This window comes from Amblyomma americanum, chromosome 8 (genome assembly GCF_052857255.1).
Source record: "Amblyomma americanum isolate KBUSLIRL-KWMA chromosome 8, ASM5285725v1, whole genome shotgun sequence".
NCBI lineage: Eukaryota > Metazoa > Arthropoda > Arachnida > Ixodida > Ixodidae > Amblyomma > Amblyomma americanum.
In genome coordinates this window covers 34,698,301-34,719,819 of record NC_135504.1, presented here as the reverse complement: position 1 = coordinate 34,719,819, position 21,519 = coordinate 34,698,301, and the positions used below count along the sequence as shown (strand labels likewise).

Genomic DNA, 21,519 nt, shown 5'->3' with positions numbered 1-21,519 from the left:
TATTGCTGCGACCTACTTATAATCCAACATATTTTTGGGGCATTGATAATAATTGGTTTTTGGGGAAAGGAAATGGCGCAGTATCTGTCTCATATATCGTTGGACACCTGGACCGCGCCGTAAAGGAAGGGTAGAGGAGGGAGTGAATGATGAAAGGAAGACAGAAGTGCCGTAGTGGATGGCCGCGGAATAATTTCGACAACCTGGGGATCTTTACGTGCACTGATATCGCACAGCAGACGGGCGCCTTAGCGTTTTGCCTGCCTAAAAAGGCAGCCGCCGCGGTCGGGTTCGAACCCGGGGACTCCGGATCTGTAGTCGAGCGCCCTAACCACTGAGCCACCACGGCAGGCTAAACATATGTGAAGTATCAGGAACAGAGTAAAATAAACTTTTTGGGCGCCTTTATTCTTCACTCTCGTCGCCATTGTGACTGACTGACTAACCGAATCTTTTATTAAGCCTACTTCGGTTCCCGAGTTTACACACTAGACCGAACTAGGGAAAAGGAAAGAGGACATAGAAATGCACGGTGGAGTGTTCGGTGGGGATGGGGGGGGGGGGGGGGAAGGCGACAATTCAAGCTGTCATGGTTGGGGGGAGGGTGATGGAAAATAAATTTATTGGTCAGCTTGGGGGGGGGGGGGGGACTTCGGTCCGGGAGTGATGGAAGGAGAAGGAAAATAGCTATCGCCGCAAAAAGGAGATTCAAGGGCTTCTGGGCGGGCCGCCTAATCCTGCAGTCCAGTGGCTTTCGTGGCAGCGAGGGCCCCGCGTGGCAGTCCGCGCTGGTGATCAGCGTCTCCGGTGAGCAGCATGGCCTCCCATTGCCCCGGGTCTGGGTTTGGTATAGGGTCGACAGCGGGATCTAGTTGGCAAGCCATGCATAGCCAATGCATTGCGGGCAATTCGCGCGATAGCGGACAGGCTGGACCTCTTAGTAGAAACGCGCAGCTCTGGCTGCAATTTATCGCTCTTGGAGAACCAGCAGAATCTGGTGGCCGGGCAAGGGGTCTGAAAGTCAGTGGTCCCATGTGGGGTAGCAGTTGCGGTTGGGCAGTGCCCGCACATTCACACACTAGTGTCATCGGGGGTCTGTGCAAAATCTTCGAGTTGGAGGGCGGTCACTGGCGTAATGGGAAGGTGATTTTCAGGCCAGGGGAAGGTGCCTGTGTGTAGCTGACGGTATAAGACTACTTCCTTTCTAGACAGTGTGCTGTTAGGTGGGGGGGGGGGGGGGATATAAATGCTGCGTTCCTCCCGGAGGCCACTATGACAAATTTGAGCTCAAAAGAATTAAGCGACGATCAATGTAATTGAGGCGGAACGCGATAGCATGAACTTGTGTCCTGACTTAAGCGTTTCTTGTTTGATGCGACCCTACTAAGATGGTTAAAATCTCCCGCTGTTTCATTCCGCCCGAAGCATGTCAGATGACGCTCCAATGCGCCTTTTTTTGCAAGGGAAGGGACGCACCAAGGTCATTTATTGTTTACGGTTTATGGGGGTTTAACGTCCCAAAGCAACTCAGGCTATGAGAGACGCCGTAGTGAAGGGCTCCGGAAATTTCGACCACGAGATTCTTTAACGTGCACTGACATCGCACAGTACACGGGCCTCAATAATTTCGCCTCCATCGAAATTCGACCGCCACGGCAGGGATCGAACCCGCGTCTTTCGGGCCAGCAGCCGAGCACCATTACCACTCAGCCACTGAGGCGGCTTCTGAAGGTTATTTATGCGTCCTTACTGACGAAGTTCATAGCGCTTAATAAATGCGATTGACTCTATTTGCCAGGCTCTTAGAATCCTTAAATAGATGCCACTTCTTAAAGACACATATTCCCACGTGCCCAAGAATCCAGGAGCTTATGTTCATGAAATTCAAGGAATAAAGCACGGTTTCACCAATTTACCGCAAAAAAATATCAAGAACCGCCACCTGGCCGGGCAGTGCGTGGCGAACGGCACACTCAGATTCATTATGGTTTAAATACTTGTTGTTACACATAGGTTTTTCTCTATCTCATTAGACGAAGTCAAAACTAGAAAATTTTGTTGCTTTTCCTGGCGCCTGTCTTGTTTGAAGTTTTCAGAGCTGCTGATGATGTAGGCTTTTTACCTTCCACATTTTATGCAGGACATAACACATACTCAACCGAAAAGCGCGGACAAAAGCCTGTTGAGGAAAGGGTGCAGTCCCATTTCACTAATGTAGACTATAAAATGCTTGCGAAAACTCTTTCTTCCAACTTGCACAATATGGCGGTGGACTGTAGTATTTAGCATGCAGCAAGCATGCTGCGGCATCCCTTAAACGACTGCGGACCAAGGCCAACATCTCATCTAGGCGATGGGGAGGGCCAAGCATGGATGTGTGGACGTAGTGTGGCGCCATCCCGTGGCAAAGGGAAACATTTGACCTGAACGGATGACAGCCACGTTTGAACTTCTAACACATTTATAGCCTTACCTCAATCGGATCTTTTATCTGAAGCGCACAACGAGGCTCAAGAGGACACCAAAAAGATATTCGGAATATTACGGTGCGGGTCGCCCGGGTGCCCGATGGGCTCGACCTGTAAATTTTGGCCCAATGTCTTGTACTACTACTAAGACAAAATAGGTGCACAGATTCGCCTTTGCACAGGTGCACCAAAAGGATCGGATTGGAAAACATTTAATTCGTCAGAAAAGGCACAATGCAGACGATCCGTGCTAGGTGGCTATCAGTCCACCAAACGGAGGCGAAGAGATTGGGCACTGCGTGCTAAGGAGCTCTTCAGGCAGCCGTTGTTACCGTGGCTCCATCGCGTCGTTAGTGCGAGAAAAACCTTGGACAAGTTTTCCACTTCTCGTAGAGGCCACCAGGAGCGCTGCGAGTGTGGCGTCAAAGTTGACCTTGAAGAACAGGAGTCGAAAGGTTCCATTGCGCAGGGGGGCTTGCAGGAGCAGTGCGGAGTGATGCAATCATAGCCGCCGCGGTGGCTCAGTGGTTAGGGCGCTCGACTACTGATCCGGAGTTCCCGGGTTCGATCCCGACCGCGGCGGCTGCGTTTTAATGGAGGAAAAACGCTAAGGCACCCGTGTGCTGTGCGATGTCAGTGCACGTTAAAGATCCCCAGGTGGTCGAAATTATTCCGGAGCCCTCCACTACGGCACCTATTTCTCTTTCTTCTTTCACTCCCTCCTTTATCCCTTCCCTCACGTCGCGGTTCAGGTGTCCAACGATATATCAGACAGATACTGCGCCATTTCCTTTCAGCCAAAAACCAATTATTATTATTAGAGATGCAATCATTTGGATAGTATATAAAAATTATCTGCCGTTTTACTGATCAACCTGGTTAGACAGCGAAAGCAGCGCTGTATAGGGAAAGTAGACGCGCCCTGGCATCTGCAACATTGCGTGCGTTCCGCACACTGTAAAGGCAGCGCGCCCACCCTGGCAGGCAGGTGGCAGGGTGGCGCGTGGCTCTAGTGGCGGGTGTGAGCCAGAACGTTGTCAGCGCTAATGCTTGCAGTTCACGTCTCTCACACCATCGCTAGGCATCTACTAACCCAGGGAGGAAGTCATGAGCTCTTGCTTTCCTCAAAATCATCGGAGTCTAGAACGTTGTCAAAGCCAACGCCAATACCACCGACGGCCTTAAGCTTAAGTGCCTGCGTCTCCGCCACAACGTTGTCAATGCCAACGCATGTAGCGCACATACCTCCCCCTACCGCCACGTAGCATAAAGCTCGACTGATGTGTCCACTGTCCCAGGGGGCCAGCTATGCGCCTTGCTTTCGAAGTTCCCGCTCTTTATCGGTTTCGGCGCGGCTGCGGCTCAGCGACGTCACGTGATTCTCGTTGGTTCAAGGCCGTATGAAAAACACGACGAACAAGCTACAGAGGGTGGTAGTAAAGGTCTCGCTTTAAAAGCGGGCCCTTGCTCCTACAAAAAAAAATGTGAAGGTGCCCGTGAACTCCAGTAGTGCAGGGATTCTTAATCTGCGCCTTCTATCTGAGTGCTCGAACACGCGGGAACGCTGCCGCGTTTACCTCAAGTTTAACTCTAAGCTTAAAATCCACAAGAGACCGATAAAGGATGAATGTAAAGAACGCGAAGCTTTAATGCTAGTGGCGCGTCGCCAGCTGAAACTGGTCATACCAGGCCCGGAGCTTTATTTTATATTATATATTTTATTTTTACCATCCTGTTTCCCTTTCTTGCCACGCAAAATGTCCGTACATGTGCTGGCGTATGCATGGCCGAAGTCCCTTGGGCTGTAGATAAGGCAGTGTTGTAGCTGCCGCGCTACAACATCAGTTGGACTTCTTTCCGAGCCAACAGCAAGTCCGGACATCGAGGGGTGGGCTGTTGCCAGAAAAACAAGTCGGGGCGGGTTCCAGGTCTGGCTTCTAAGTTGAACACCGAGGCTAGAGGAAAAAAGAGCATGATCCTCGGTTAGTCAAGATCTAATAATAGAATTTCCCGTGTGAAAGCGGGGTACACAATGCACTTAAATACGATAGTTACATATACGCAACAATTCCGGACAAAAGCGTTTTTGAGCGGGAAAGAGAGAAATGGTATCTGCATATCAGACTTGTATTTTTTTCCTAGTAAGGTTTTCGCTGTAAGCTCCCAGACGCGAGCGATGGAAAAACAGAAACAAAGGAAGAATTGATCATTACCTTCAATATATAAAATTTTGGTCTCAAAATGTTGGATGTGAAACGGTGCTACGTAGTGTGCCTTACTCGGTGGAAATTTCCAATAGCTCTGGTTTACACATGGTAGGTCATTTTACGTTCGACGGAGACTCATTTCATTCCTGCACGTAAAACAACCTAGTAAGGTGGCAAGTAAACAGTTAAGCAATAGTGATCGCCAGCTCGAGAGGCGCACAAAGAAAAGTTAAAATCCTTCGCATGCCTTGACTTTGTTCTGAACCTCCCAGAAACTGAGCGCAAAAACCAGACGCTCTCGTTACCGTTATCAGTATCGTTATTGCTCTCGTTACCGCGGCGTATTAAGTAGCGATTACTCCACTGCGGTGATCCGTCCCTTGTACAAATATTTTTATTCCATGCCACACTACATGTGGTAAGGCATTTCGCAAACCTCTCGGACGGCTTCCCCACAACAGATTAAATTGGTAATAAAATTTCACACAACACTGATTTTACCGAAACGTTGCCAAGCTAACACACTAAGTCGCTCATATTACGCGAGATGCAAGCAATTAATAATTAACCTAATTCGTATGAACAGACGCGGAGTCAACTAAGGTCACTGAACTTCTATATTCACGCCCCACTGTGGGCCACGAGGTTCTTCGTATTGGAAGCCTTTGGAATATATCCGCCCATCTGTGGTTCCACAATGGGAGCCGAAATTAAAATATACAGTTCTTAGAAAACATAGCGCAAAAAGGACACGGACGACACAGAAGTGGACAGGACAGGACAGTGTCCTGTCCACTTCTGTGTCGTCCGTGTCCTTTTTGCGCTATGTTTTCTAAGAACTGTTACCAACTAGCCCAAACCAAGCTACTGTTACATTAAAATATACAACCCGTCCAGCATTTCTCCTCCATCAGAATCGTGTAGCCATGGCTGAAGAACAGAACACCATCAAAGCAAACAGTGAACTGCACAGCGTATGTGGCTAAACTGCAGTGCCGTGCCGTTAAATCGGAAACAAGCCTGCATGCCTTTAGCACAGACATCCTCGTCGTGCAGGGGCAATTCGTTTATACTGCGACAACATCGGCCGCGATTGCGCAAGCACGGAGAAGACAAACGTACCGCAATTGCTTGACCTTGGAGGTCTACGCCAAAGGCCAAAGAGAGAGACAGGTGCCTTTGATGATCCAACCCTTGGACAGATGGCCACACTGGGCGCAAGTAACGATGGATTCTTCCGACTCTGGAGCCTTGCGCTCGAGACTCTGGGAGAAGGGGAGAGTAAGGAGGACACTCATTACCTTCCGATGGCAGTCTATTAAAGAAATGGAATTAATAAATTTTTCAGAAACCGAACAAAATGATTAGCAAGATTATTGAATGATTGACTGATATATTGATTTATTGATTCGAAATGATTCGGAGAATGAAAAACAATGCGCGACGACTCAGTAATGAATGTCTGCAAAAGTTTGTCAAGAATTCTAGTGTAGTCAATAAATGAAAAAGAACAGGACTCGTTTTTTAATATCTATCGTTATTCTCTGCGGGAAATAATACCTGGTACCGCCATGAAAATAATTACGCGAAAGATGTCTGTCGTCCGACAGAACTTACAGCAATCACCATTGTCGTTCAAAGTAACCCAGGGTACGAACCTGTGTCGCACAACAGAATGCACGAAAAAAAAAGCTTTTCTCGCAACACAGAATTGTGTGGGGCGACAGAAAATTCTGTCGTGCGTTTTGAATCGGGCCGCTCGCCAGTCAGCCGATATTTGTTCCAGTTTGTCACCGTGACAATTATGTAACCAAACGAAAGCACAGGAAAAGAGCTGGCTAAATTGACTGATGCTACTCAGTTGTAGCTAATGGAATGTGTGCTGGATCTTCTACTCATCCCTTCAGTACCTGATTACCGTGCTCAACAATGGGAGGAGTACAGCAAATAGGTAGCATCGATTCATTCACATAAGCTAGATAAATATTTCTCACTCATTTCTCCGATACCAAACTGTGTTTTGTCTTCCGCATTAAATGCTGCTTCATATTTCAACGGCTGCACTTTCTTCGTGCAAAAGATAGTGAGAAAAATTGAAAACCAATATGTGCGACACCGGAAATACTGCAGGGGAGCCCAGGGACCTTGTGGAATCAATGACGTCATAAAGATTTACCAACCTGTGACGTATCCGGCTGGGTGTTGCCCTAGTGCCGCAACCAGGGGTTGGGGTCGCGTGCTCCGCTGGTGGCGTAGATGCTCTCCTGTCAGGCTTAACAGCGCTGCGAGAATAACAAAGAGCTTATTTTCTACGTTCGAATAGATGGGGATGTTTGGGCTTACAAGCAGTAAAATTTGTCCATTCAAATGAGAAAAAAATGACTGTCTATTTGCGTAGTTAAAAAAGAACGCGAATTCGGTCCACTAGCAGTTTAGTTTTCCCTTCGGTTCCGGTGTCCAGATCGTGTTCACGGATGGCAGTTTTTCGGATAACGATAATGGGTTAATGTTCGTATAGGCATAATCGCATTCTCTACTTGACATTCATAGATCTCTGCTGGAAGTACTCCTACCTTCGCACTGCCATCAGCGAACAAGTGGCTGAGGCCCTTCCACCGGTCCCTCCACCCGCACCCGCACAGACACCCACACCTGTCGCTGCACCCCTGACCTAGGGTGCCGCCGTCTCTCGGCCACGGCCGCCTAAATACCGCCCAACCTAAGCTCCACCTCAAGCGTCTGTGCCTCAAGTTCCTCACGCTCCGACGCCTTTTTTGCGATCGCTTCGACAATTGGGCATTCACTGACGTGCTAGTGATAGTCGGCCTATTTGCTACTCTTGCGGACTGCCTGGTCACGTGGCCCGGCTCTGCCGTCGTCGTGCGCCAATGTCCCCAGATGCCGGTTACTGGCCTCCTCCCAGTGAATACTCACCGCCAGCCGAGCCGCCAAAGAGTCGCCCGCTTTCACCTGACCGCACTCCCTTCTCCACCCGGCGCTCACCTTTTCCTCGTTGCCGCTCCCTTTCTCCACCGCGCCGGCGCCCGAATCTTTCGCAAGATGAAAACTAGAGGCCGCAGTTCCTGAGGCGAGAACTGCGCCACAAGCGAATTGTCTATGGCCTCAATTATCTGCCGCCAATCTGAGGGTGTTTCTGTTCTGCCGCTTGTCGACACCGGTGCTACTGTGTCTGCCATGGCCGCCTCCTTTTGCCGCTCCTTGCGAAAAGTGACGACTCCACTTTCTGGATTCTCTCTGCGTACCGAAAGCTCGCAGGCTATTGAGCCGTTAGCGACATGCACGGCTCGCGTCGTTATTGAGGAAATCCTCTTCGTGATTGAATTAATCATTTTGCCAACCGGTTGTCATGAAATCATCTGGGTTAGGACTTGCTGTCCTGCCATAATTCAATTCAATTCAATTTATTCAACATCTTGAGGATGTTCGGTGCGTCGACAAAAAGCCAGAGAGAAGGCTTGAAAGGGGTTGACGCACCCTACAATGACTTGACAGCAGCATCAGAATAATTTAATAACAGGATCCCTACGTGAATATAAAAATAATATAAAACGGCAAGTAAGCACACAGGAAAGAAAATACAAATAATAAGTACAAATCTCAGTTGCACAAAGTGACGACGGGTACCTAAGTGTACATAAGTTTAGATGCCTTATTCAATGAGCACGGCACACATAAGGCAGTCGTCGATTGTGCTCGTGCTGAACTCGAGTTCCTCGTCTCCCGATGCCCCTTCTGCTGCTCCTGCCAAAGCCGTCGTTTCCGAAGACACTGAACTGCCTGCCTGTTCTTCTGTTCTTGTGCCCCTCACTTCTGACCGTGTTCATGACGGCAACGTACTTTTTACACCTCTGTGCCTCAAGTACCTGTCCATACCTTACGCCGTCCTCAACCGGTCAGCTGGCCTTAGCACGTTGTTCGGGACCCATCTGTTTTCGTATGCATCCGCTGTGCGTCGCGGCGAGTGCCTCGGTACCGCGCATATCATTGATTTCATTCTCTATCGCAATGAAACTGACGATTCTCCGTCCCTCGTTGTAGATGCCCTCATCCCGCCGGTTCCTGCACTCGACACTTCGCCTCCAGACGTTTTCTTTCCCTCCATCGACGCCTCTCTTCCTGCAACTCAACCCACTCAACTTCTCGGGTTCCTTCATCAATTTCGTTCCTCCTTCGATTCACACCAACCCGCTTTGACAAGCACGTCGACTGTCTCCCATCATATCGACACCGGTGACCACGCCCCTCCGCGTCAGCGCCCATATCATGTCTCCGCCAGTGAGCGCCAAGTTATTCAAGACCAAGCTGACACGACGCTTCAGAGCGGCGTGATTCAGGCCTCACACAGTCCCTGGGCCTCGCCCGTGGCCTCGTGAAGACGAAAGATGGCTCTATTTCTGCGTTGATTACCGCCGCCTGAATAAGATCACGCGAAAGGGTGTTTGCCCTCTTCCGCGCATTGATGATGCTCTGGACTGCCTTCAAGGGGCGGAACTCTTCTCTTCCCTCGACTTACGCTCTGGGTACGGGCAGGTCCCCATTGCAGCCGACGATCGCCCTAAAACCGCATTTGTATCCCCTGATGGCCTGTATGAATTTAACGCCATGCCTTTTGGCCTCTGTAATGCCCCGGCTACTTTTGAGCGCATGATGGACAGCGTTCTGGGCGGCCTGAAATGGAAGTCATGCCTGTGTTATCTCGACAACATCGTGATCTTGTCGCCCGAATTTGCCACTCATCTGTCCCGGCTGAATCACGTCTTAATATGCCTTCCAGACGCCGGCCTTCAACAGAACTTAAAAAGTGTCAATTTGCTGCACGCGAGCTGACAATTTTAGGCGACGTTGTGTCAGAAGAGGGCGTGCGCCCCGACACCGCCAAACTTCGTGCTGTGACTGCGTTTCCAAAACCTACTTGCATTAAGGAACTGCGCAGCTCTGTTCCTATTTTCTGCGTTTTATTCGCAACTTTGTGGTCATTTTTGCTTCTTTTACTCAGCTTCTCAACAGCAATGCGGATTTTTCGAGTTGGTCGCGTGCCTGCGACGACGCCTACAACACCTTGCGCAGACTCCTCACGCAACCACCCATCTTGCGTCACTACGACCCTCAAGCCCCAACCGAAGTACACACGGACACCAGTGGCATTGGCATCGGGGCTGTGCTCGCCCAACGCAAGTGTGGATTCGAGGAGGATGTGGTCGCTTACGCCAGCCTCACCCTCACGAAAGCCGAATACAACTACTCCGTGATGGAAAGAGTGCTTGGCCAGTGTGAGGGCCTTTGGCAAAATTCGACCTTATCTCTATGGCTGTCCGTTTGACGTGGTCACCGAGCATCATGCCCTGTGTTGGATTTCTTCTCTAGAAGATCCCTCTGGTCGCCTGGCCCAATGGGCTCCAGGAATATAACATACGTGTCGTATATCGGTCGGGCCGCAAGCATCAGGACGCTGATGCCCTGTACCGCTACCCGCTACCGGCCGAGTTTGCTAGCCTCTGCGCTGTCGAATCCGCTGCGCCTTCGCTCACCACCTGTGACATGCTTTCTGAGCAGCGCAAATATGAGTGGATTGCTTCTCTTCTTGAATTTCTCACCGACACATCTAAGCCTCCAGCATCCTGCGCCCTTCGTCGCCAAGCTTCACATTTTCCAATTCCAGGTGATCTATTCTATAAGCGCTACTTTAAGTCAGATGGACAGAAATGGCTTCTCGCCATTCCCCGACATCTCCGGCCCCAAATCTGCACCAGTTTCCAAGCTGACCCGCAATGCGGCCACGCTGGAGTCTTCAAGACGTACACTCGCATCCGTCTATGGTGCTACTGCAAGGCATGTATAACTTAATCATGGAGTACCTCCGCTCCTGCACATCCTGCCAACGCCGTAAGCAACTGCCTCACCACTCTGCTTGAGAGTTGCAACCACTACATTGTTCTCCTCGCCCCTTCGACCATGTTGGCATCGATTTATACGACCTCTGCCATACACCGCTGCTGGCAACCACTGGGTCATTGTTGCCATTGGTCACCTGACCCGGTATGCAGAAACCGCGTCCTTCATTATGCAGCGCTTTGTACTTCGCCACGGTGCTCCTTGTGAACTCCTCAGTAATGGAGGACGCGTCTTGGCTGACGTTGTTAAAGCTCTACTCGCCGAGTGCAATATCATTCATCGGACTTGTACAGCCTACCGGAAACAAATGGTCTAACTGAACAATTTAATCGCACTCTGGGCGGCATGCTGGCGATGTACGTCGCTGCCAACCACACGAACTGGGACCTCGTTCTACTCTATGTTACGTCGCCCACAACACTGCAACCCACTCCACCACCGGTTTCTCCCCATTTTTTCGGCTCTACGGCCGACATCCATCCACTCGCATCGAAAATGTTGTACAACTGCTTATGGAGCTGCCCAGCATGCCGAAGACTCCCGCCAGACTGCACGGTCGCTCACTGCAGACACTCAGGTGCGCCAAAAACACCGCCATGACGACGGTTAGCTTGATCCGGATTTCCCAATCGGTTAACTCCTCTGGCTGTGGATCCCTTCCACTGCTTCTGGCCTCTCAAAGGAAGTTCTTTCGAAATACCCTGGCCCCTACCGCGTTCTGAGGCGCACATCCTCTGTGAGCCCCTCACACCGTCTTCCGATCTCCGCCCAGGTGGTCGCGAGACTACGCATGTCCAACGACTAAGCCGTACTACGACCCGGTTGCGTTGTCGGCACCATGAGTCGCCAGGATAGCTCCTTTTCTCCACGGCGCCATTGTGTAGAAGAAGATCATCATCCTAGCCTCACTGCCATCACAATACCGTTGTGCTGAGCCGGAAACAATAGAGCATTTCCTTCTCTTTTGTCGTCGCTACTCATCGATCCAGAGGCGACTATTAGAGGTCCCAATGCAGAATCTCAATTTGCGTCTGTCTTCTGTGGTTGTTCTGTCCCTTGGCGCTTCTATGCTTGGCCATAGCAATTGAAATGTTTCCACTGCCGTTCAAAATTATCTCCTGTAGAATCAAAACGTCGACCATCATAAGCTTTCGTGCGGTCCATACCATCATAAGCTTTCGTATTTGGGTAACTACTTTTTGCAATTCCTACTCTCTCTCACTCAATCTCTCTTACCTAATTTTCCGTCTGTTAGGTCGCCCTAACCTCCTGCAACCTCCTCTGCTACAAAAACAGAGTTACACAATTTCTGTTAGGTCAACCCACGCTTGCCATATGCAATCTGCAATTTAAATAGTCACCACCTGGTTACGGCCAATCCCCCTTGTGGGTATGTGCCATTTTGTGAGGGGAACAACAACAACAACAACCATCGCTCAGAGTGAGCGCCTGCTGACCTGAGCAGGCGAGAGACTGTCGCTGCCGTGGTTTCGCCGCCATCTGAGCGTCAACCTAAGCCCCCGTTACAATACTGTTGATGATTAAGATCTATTGGTGGCTTTTGCTGATACTGCTCTCCATACTGCTAGAGCAGTGTTGGTTTAATTCGGAGTGATGTTCGATATTTCTTCTAAAACATCAGTCTGCTGTTAAGTTCAATGTAAATGTTATTGCTCTGATTTTTGTTTCTGCTGTGGGCTGGCAGCCGTGTTATGTATGCCTACATTGCTCATTCTTGCTGCATCTGAGTAGATGCGTTATAGTTCTGCAGGGCAGCGCGTGTGTCAATGCGCGACCACAGGCTGTTGGAGGGCTGCTGTATTTACTCGTGCCATGAATGTACTTTCTTCCCTGAATTATTCCTGAAAATTTGGGCAATGCGTTAATTGCACGGGATATAACAGCCCGAAATCATTTGAAGCGGTAAAAATGGGAGAAAGGGCAGGTTGGGAGAATAAGCACTTCATCCGGTGTGACTAACGTTCTCAATAAAGCGGAATGCAGTATTCAGCGCGGATTCCGTGTATTAGAGCATACGGCTACCTCAATCCCGCACCCGTAAGTGACGTAGCGGCCAGCAATGCTCTCAAAATGTGCGCAGCTACAGTTCGCTATAGCATAGGTCACACCTTTTCGCATTCGACACATGGTGTAGTTGTTCGGCAATGAAAAACTGGGAACCCACAGACATTCGCAGTATTATAAGCAGACTTGCCCACCAAGAGTATCAGGTGCAATAATGACGCGAAGAAAACAATTGTACGTTTCGAGAGCACAAGTTCAGCCTTCGCTCATTATGCGACCCTGTTCACTAGGCGAGTAGATGTGTTAGTCTGATTCATTCCTGCACGAATTAGCATCGTCCGCATCCCCTTTCCTTGTAGTAGTCAACAAGTCGGCGACTTTAAGGTCTGATAAATAACCGCCGCTGTCTTCGGCCATGTTGGAGGTACTAGCGTAGCTGAAGGAAAAGAAATCAGCCTATACAGGTAGCCAATTTGCGCTTAGCTTACTGCCCAATACCATCACGCCCTGAATCGCAATCAACACTGGTTAAAAATGCCACTCATGGCGCACTTACTCTGGCGTACTTTGCAAATTGGGCATGCAAGCCGCCCTAGTTCAGGAAATAGAAGGCGACCACTGGAGTCTCGATGCAGGCTGTCACATCCAAAGGACCGATGCTGCCGGAGAAAAACAAGAACTTTAATGCACAGACATCGCGCGAAAAGTTCCAAGAATATCTACACATTCTCGTCACGACCATGCATTTCCTTGTCGTAATTCATTCCCTTCCTTCTAGCGCTGTTTCGTTAACGTGCGCTGTTTGGCACAGCAGAGGGCTTAGTTCCAGATACAATCGCTGATTTCATTTTTGTCTACATAGAAAGCTCCTTGAAGCGTGTACTCATGTATCTATTGCAGTCAAACAATGACGCAAGGCACTGGCAAATTGTTTTGAAACAATTCGGGCAATGACCTCCTCGCTATAGTACAGACAGGCGGGTGTCATACTTAACCCCGATCAAAGCTCCGACCTCAGAAGTTAAACTATAACTTCTGGGCTCTAACATCTCGAAGCGACGTATGTGCTTTGAGGGAAGTCGTACGGAGGGCTTCAGATTTATTCTGACCATCTGCGTTTCCTCAACGTGGGCTGATTGTTCGCGAGACAATCGCGGATGGCATTTTGTAGCGATAGCTACATTACGGTAGCATTTCGGGCCTTCAGCGTGGCCAGCTCCACCTATGGCGTCACTCTAGGTTTTACCAGAACTAAACCACCGCCAATTTTTTTTTCTTTCCGTCTGTCAAAGCTTACTTTCCTTTCTTACAGTCTAGAGACGGTAGAGGCCCACTTGAAGCGGCCACTGTGTGTGTGCACATACCTGGCGAGTCATCCATGTATGAGGCTGACGGGAGACAGCAGCACTCCCCTGCAATGGATGATGCATGGTCAATAACCGGTGCGGAAGCCAAACATGTTAGAAAACAAACGTGAACGAATTCTTGAATACGCAGTTTTTTAGTGCTTATGATATTAAACAGTCCCTGAAATACCAACAGTGTTGTTGCAGTATTGTTGACCACAAGAAGGCAAGGTATCGATTTAGCCTAGACTTGTAGAGGGAACGAACTGGTGATGCGGAAGCCCATCAACGAGTTGGGGGTAAGATGAAATGTAGAAGAATTCAGGATGAGCAAAGATATTTGGCTTTAACCGAGGACGACGTCCTTAATGTTCAGGCTTTGAAGGATCAATCCCGGGACTTTGAAAGCAGCAAGTGAACGCCAATGTAACTAAGCAACGGCGGCTGCTCTACCGCTACCCAAGCAGAACAGGTCATTGGCCAATACTGGCAATATACTGGTAAATACCGGTCCTGTAAAGGACCTTGGAAAACCATCCAATTCTTATGTTGGGCCGATTATCTGTGCTGCTTGGGTAACACTGGCGCCAAAGGTTCTTCCACAATTGAAGGATTGAAGGAACGAGCGGAGTGGGTGAGGGAAAAACGCGAGTTAATGGCATCCTAGTCGAAATCAAGGCAAATAAATGGGCTAGGCAGGGAACATGTAATGCAAAGACAAGAGAACCACTGGTCGTTAAGGGGAACGGAGTGGATTCGAACGCATCCTTACCCCCTATCCCAAACACCACCCTAGAGCACTGGGAGGCGACCCTGTCCGGCTGCTGCACCCTCGAGGTCCGGGCTGCGGCAACCGCCGATGGGGTGTCTGACTAGGCATCCCACCTAATGGTTGTGACCCTTCAGGTCACGACCCCCAACACATCTCTCTATAATTATTAAATGTTTTCACCACCACTACCATGCGGGCTACTGTCCTGCGCATGCGTGACAATACAAGGATATTTGCGAAAAGGGGTAAGAGCAAAACTAAAAACCGCCATTCCCGTTGCACCTGTAGCACAACGGAATAGTGTTGTGTTTTTGAACGCGTAAGACAGCGATTCCAATTCAATTTTTAGAGATATGTTTTCTTGTCTTGTTTTAACAAACAGATAGCTCGCCAATCATCGATCATTTATTCTTGGCGGTGCATGTACCCACTTAGATTGCATTGAGATGTTTTTGAGCCAAAATTATTGTTTATACCTCTCACTCGAAGGCATATTCTTCACTCTCCTTTCAATTCTATTTAACCAACAATCAACTGAGTGAAATTGATTAAATCTTGCCCTCGGGATGTGAGTTACCATATAGGTTTTATTCTAAGATGCTTAGATGCAAAATCCGCCGTCAGATAAGCGTTGAGATTAGCGCGGAGGCTGAGCCGGAAGTTTGGCACTAAACTCCGATGGTGCTCATGCGCAGAACATAAGATCGCGCGTCGGGAAACGCCAAGAAAGAACGCAAGGTTTTCGCATATAGCGCACCCTTTAGAAGAGCACCCCAGCCCTAATCCGCTTACGCGGCCACACATCGAACTCACACCTCGACCGGAAGTGACACGTATGGCTCAAGCCCTTCAAGACGACACGCTAGCAGCTGGCGGATTGCCGACAGTGTCGTGGGCACACTGACATTGCATTTGTGATTTCGTTTTAACCGCACAGAATTTGGCCTGGCCACATAGTAATGGACAGTTGTCAGGCGGCGCATCAAACAATGGCAGTGACGCCGTCGGTTACGATGACTTCGACGCATTAAGAGGCCTGCCAAAGTCAGAGCAATGTTTTTAGCGGCAGCTCTTTTGATGTTTAAAGTCAAAAAATAAAAAAACATCAATGCAATGGGAAATGAAAAATGTATAGAAATCAGTTAAATGCTTATTAAAAGTGGTGCACAGTGCTCCCATGTATTGCAGATAGAAGCTGTGCATTTCCGGCAGCATGCGCACTGCCTGGGGCGGGCCACAGTAGTAATTTCTAATTTCCACGCGTAAGCAAGATAGCAGATTGTCAGCGATTCTCAAACGCCGGCTAAAATCTCTTCTTCATTTAAGAGCTTTCCCCCTCTCTTTACTGCAGGTAGCAACTTTGTCTACTATTTCCTTTCCCCACAGGTGGCCTTGGATTCAGGGCATCTTTTTGAGAATTGCGGTGTCCCCGAGTGCCAATTAAAGTGACCTTCGATTTTAACGATCACCCAGCTGAGGTCTCCTATGGGCAGCAGATTTGCTCAGTGAACGATTGATGCTGAGATCGATAAAAACACTCTGTGAGAAAGGCACTCGCTGATAAAGATGTTTAAAGACTGTGTGATCAAAACCTTACATACGGGCAACTCATTTTGCATGAACTTGGAGAACCGTATCAATGTTTACGTGTACATAGGAAGCAGGTGCTATTGGATAGCGTAAAATATTCCCTGACTTGCCCTCTACTGCACCCAGCTTACTCATTGATGACAGTGTGCACTAAAATCTCCTGCTATCAGATATGGTCTAAAGTGTGAGTTTTAGATGTGATTCGAGATAAACTGCGCATACTGTGAGGGTCTTTCAGTTAAGAAGTATGGAATAGGCCGCCGGCATTCAACGTGTTCATTGCCGCATAGGCAACGTTATAGATGCCGATGATGCTTGAGGAAAGGAACGGTTGTTTACTGTTTAACGTCCCAAAGCGACTCAGGCTATGAGGGACACAGGAAGTGAGAGGTAGTGCATAACTGGCTCCCTGGATCATTCGACAGCTCAATAGCGCACTCAGGCAGTGGTGCCCGCCTGCGAATCTAGTTTCGCAGAATTTGCGCTTAGCAATGCTGAACCCCCAACACTTTCCAGGTTGGGCAAACCTCGCACGACTGGTTTTAGTCCTCGCTTCCTCTGTGTCATTCAAAGGCGGTATTCAATCCAAAAAAGACAACTTTAGTTTGTCCTTAGTGTCCAACACAACAAGTGGGCAGATCATAATTTCACTCAAAATCATCGCTGTTTTCGCGACCATTGGGGAAAGAATTTAGCAAAGGAAACAAAGGAATCGGTCTGGCTAAATCACGTTGAAATTTGAACACTTACTCGACGGCACCTTTATTGTGGGCTCAGGCACGCACCCCTAGTTCAGGACGAAAAAACCGACCAAAGGATCACTGTTCCCTGATGCTGCATCCAAATAGCCGATGCTGGAATAGAAAAAAAACAGTATAAGCAATTTGCTGCTTCATATTTCAACGGCTGCATTTCCTTCGCGCAAAAGGTACAAAGCAGAATTGAAGACCAATAAACCCGACACCCGCAGTGCTACAGGGGAGCTCAAAAACCTAGTGAATTCTATGACGTCATAATGATTTACCAACCTGTCACGTATCCGGCTGGGTGTTGCCTTGCTGGTACCGCCACCAGGGGTTGAAGGCATGTGCTCGCCTGGTGGTCTAGATGCTCTCCTGCCAGCCTTGGCAGCGCTGCGAGAATAGGAACTAGTTTATTTTCTACGTTCGAATAAATGGGGAAGCTCGGGCCTACACGCCTGTCTGTTTGTTTTGGTTGGATGACTTAATCTTCAACCTGCTCCCCCCCGTGGACACTAAACGTCACATTACTGCAGGCCGACATCTCCACCTCTCGTTCCATTAAATTGCTTTATCTCGCTCATAGTTGTGCAGCTTTCGAGCTCTACATTGAAAGATTTATACGGTCACATTTGGAAGCACACATCGCTTGCAAAATCGCACCCAGGATATGGTTTTTTCTATTCCTTTCCCATGGTAACGAATCTATTGTGCCGACTTCTATTGCCTGCACTGGTCAAGAGACTAGAGTCTGATCACTTTAGAGACGTACTGCGGATATGTATATGGTGCGGCACGAAAATAAACACTGCGTAACTCTGATTCTAAACCACCGACTGAAGCGCATCTGACAGCGCAGGCGGTGCACTGCCCTCACTCACCAAGGCGTCTCCTCTTCCTGCTTTGTTCGCTGCAGCTTTGTTAGAGGCCAGCAGAGTATGAAACAGCGGACTTGTCCCTCACTACTTGCACTACGGTGCTCATGTCTGGCATGGTGTGGGACACGTAGGCGTTGGCGAATTGCATCCCTGTCACCCCTGAAGGAGGAGTAGAGGATAAAAGTTTTTGGCCGGAGATGTGTCGGAAGCACTTATATGAATCCTGCTTACACACAAATACCATCACGCCATGAATAGCAGTCAAACGGGTTTCTGCAGGACCGCTGTCAACACACTCACCCTTCCTCAATCCGCCCGTCGCCCACGCTTACAGGGCAAGCTCAGGACGATAAAGCCGACCCACGCAGCCTCCAGAATGGCGGGAACATCGAGATCGTCATTGCAGCCTGCGTAGATAGACGATGTGGCCATCTCACTGCATATGTACAGCGCATCGCATTGCATGGTGAGCGAGGGACAACTGTCTGGGATCCCACTGAGCTGGTATGAGAGGATCAGCCACCGTCTACCTCTTCGATCTGGGCCCTGCTTTTCTACCCCAGCATCTGCTGCCGCTCAGTGCCCAGTGTCCCATTTTGCAGCGACCCGGTGCAGAGCGCAGCACCACCCTTACAAAAACTTCTTTACACTTCTTTATACAAGGCACAGTTCTTGACCCCTTGCTCTTTCTAATATACATTAACGATTTGCCTTCCACCGTAACATCTAGCATCCGCCTTTTCGCGGATGATTGCGTACTCTACCGCCCCATAACTAACGCCGAGGATGCTTACATCCTCCAAAATGACCTGGATAACGTACAGCAGTGGTGCACTACGTGGCTAATGGCCCTAAATACTACAAAGACTGTGCAAATTTCTTTTCACCGCCGCCGACATTATACTCCGCCTGCTTATAAAATTAACGATACTGCCATTATTTCCGCTAACTCTTTTAAGTATCTTGGTGTTAACCTCGCTAGTGACTTATCATGGTCTTACCACATTAACCAGATAATAAACTCATCTAATCGAGCGATTGGGTATCTCCGGCGTAACCTGCGCATGACACCTTCTTCCTTAAAATTACTAGCTTATAAAACATTTGCGCGACCTAAACTTGAATACGCTTGCGCAATATTTGACCCCCATCAGTCTAACCTTACCTCAGCGCTTGAATCTGCTCAGAATCGGGCCACTCGCTCTATCCTTTCAAACTACTCGCGATACTCCAGCATGTCCGCCTAGAAGTTCCAACTAAAACTTCCTTCTCTCGCTTCCCGTGCCGAATTTCACGTCTCTGCTTTTATCACAGGTTTTTCCATTGTTCACCCCGTGAGAGCAAGCTCATTCTACCAGCACGTCGAACACCCCGCACAGGCCATACAAACAGCGTCATCCCGCATCGTGCCCGCACTACTGCTTTTGAGAAATCATTTTTTGTTCACACAGCTCGCGACAGGATTTACCTTCCCTCCGACTTAGCACTAATCCCTGATCCAGCCCATTTCAAGACTGCCATCGAGGAAGCCATCTCATCGTCTTGATTCCCATGTTACATTCATTGTTAACTGCTGTTCTTGTGCCCACCCCTCATGTAATGTCCAGTCAGAGACCCTTGAGGTTCAAATAAATAAAAAATAAAAAATAAATAGACTGTCCATAGACTTTTGTCTTTAAAGCTTATAGGCTTCTGTCTTTAAAGACTGTCTATAGACAAACTCAGGAGAACAATACAAATCCTATAGACAATCTATAGATTTATGGCCATACACTTTTAGTTGACTTCTGTCTATATAAAGTCTATAGACTATGAAGTCTATAGACTTTTTTTAGAGTCCCGGTTGCTGGAAACGTGTTACGCATCACAAAGGCATTGCCAGAGTTATTGCAGTGCAGCTGGAAATGTACTGAGAGAATTTACAGAGTATGGCAGAGTTGGGTTGTCCACGTACCTGCTAAGGTGAGGCTGACGCCAGACAGTCGCAGCCCCTGAAGTGGGACAGCAGGGTCTGCAAAGATGCGCGGTGATGTAGAGTTCAAAAATACACTGCAACAAATTATTTATAAACTGTCAGTGGTACTGATCTCTTGGTGGACTCTTTGCTTTTATTGCTTTGCGCACTGCTACAGTAGTGTTGGTTTAATGTTGGCGCAATGTCTGAAGTCAAGTTCACTCTAGAAGTTATCGCTTTCATTTTTAGTTCTGCTGTGGGCTGGCGGCCATGTTATGTATGCCTACATTGCTCATTTGTGCTGCATCTGAGTAGATGCGTTATAGTTATGCGTGGCAGCGCGTGTGTCAATGCGCAACCACAAGCTGTTGGAGACCTGTTGTATTTACTCCCTCCATGAATGTACTTTCTTCTCTGAATTATTCCTCAAAACTTGGGGAATGCGTGAATTACGCGGGATAGAACAGCCCGAAATCGTTTGAAGCGGTAAAAATGGGAGAAAGGTTAGGTTTGAAGACTAAGCACTTCATCCATTATGAATAACGTTCTGAATAAGGCGAAATGCACTATTCAGCATGGGTTCCGTGTACGAGAGCATACTGTTACCTCAATCGCACACCTATAACTGACGCAGGGGCCCGGAATGCTTTATGTGCAAAGCTAGAGTTCACTCAAGCATTGCTCACACGTTTTAGAATTCTGCAAAGGGTGTAGTTGTTTCACATCGAAAAATGGAAACCTACAGGCATTCACCCATTATTGTAAGCATACTGGCAGCGGCACTTCGCAAGTAAATTTACAAACTATGGCAGAGTCATCCACGGTGAGGTTAAGGCAGAGAGTCACAGCTCCTGCAGTCGGCATCAAAGGGTCAGCGAAGATGCGCAGTGCTGTGCTCGAAAATACACCGTAACAAATTCTTGTAAATACTCTCGATGACACTGATCTATACTGCTCGTACTCGTATTGCAGTATTGCTTTACCTTTGGAATAACGTTCGCTTTTAGAGAGATAGTTCTACTCAATGCAAAAGTCACTCCGGTGTACGTACGTATATGACATTGAAGTGACTTTCGGACTCAGCGATTTCATAGTGAAGGCTTTAAGTCAGATGCCGAAGCATGTTTCGACTATGGCAAATGCGATGGTATATACCCAGGTCGTTTCCAAAAGATAGACCCTCCCACCTGAAAAAACATGGGCGACCCCCCCCCCCTCCGAAATATTACCTTCATTCGATATGTACCAAAGTCGATGTTCGGGCCCGGGCCCGGGCCACTCCAAAATTAGGCCCTTCGCCCCCTATAATCTGGACCTTCGATTTGGACAAAAATCTATGTCCAGGCTGATTTGAATGTGCTCGCCACATGGTAGTCTTCAAATATGGCCCAGAAATTTGAACTTGATCGATATGTACAAAACCGATGTCCAACCATAACTGAGCGCACCCGACACGATGGCGAGCTGCACATTTGGCCTCGGCGATTGTCAAAATGTTATCGCTCGACCATTGGGTTCTACCATGGTTATATCCTATAACTTTTTCGCCTAAAACATTCAACATAAACATAAAGTTAATTTCACAGTGTCAAAGATTGTTCTGCGTAGTATGCAAAGCAACCGTAT

The 21,519-nt window shown here is 48.5% G+C and overlaps 2 protein-coding genes across 3 annotated transcripts in view; both read right to left on the bottom strand.

Annotated features, from left to right (window-relative positions):
• The window catches only part of LOC144101314 (uncharacterized), a 177,039-nt gene extending 158,695 nt beyond the window's left edge, over positions 1-18,344 (bottom strand). The window contains exon 1 of the mRNA XM_077634420.1: positions 18,240-18,344. The gene's annotated coding sequence lies outside the window, so the exon portion shown is untranslated. The remainder of the gene's footprint in view (positions 1-18,239) is intronic.
• LOC144101313 (uncharacterized) lies at positions 4,279-18,113 on the bottom strand. 2 transcript variants are annotated; one of them, XM_077634417.1, is made up of 8 exons: positions 17,943-18,109; positions 17,350-17,454; positions 17,072-17,175; positions 13,978-14,025; positions 13,170-13,272; positions 6,856-6,957; positions 5,798-5,940; positions 4,279-4,423 (listed from the first exon to the last, which is right to left on the bottom strand). In XM_077634417.1, the coding sequence occupies exons 4-8, from the start codon at positions 13,987-13,989 to the stop codon at positions 4,406-4,408; spliced, it is 378 nt and encodes a 125-aa protein (XP_077490543.1). In that variant the 5' UTR covers positions 13,990-14,025; positions 17,072-17,175; positions 17,350-17,454; positions 17,943-18,109; the 3' UTR covers positions 4,279-4,405. The 2 variants fall into 2 exon arrangements, with proteins under 2 accessions (XP_077490543.1, XP_077490544.1); XM_077634418.1 differs by lacking the exon at positions 6,856-6,957 and having other exon boundaries at positions 17,943-18,113.
• Positions 18,345-21,519: the final 3,175 nt, after the last annotated feature.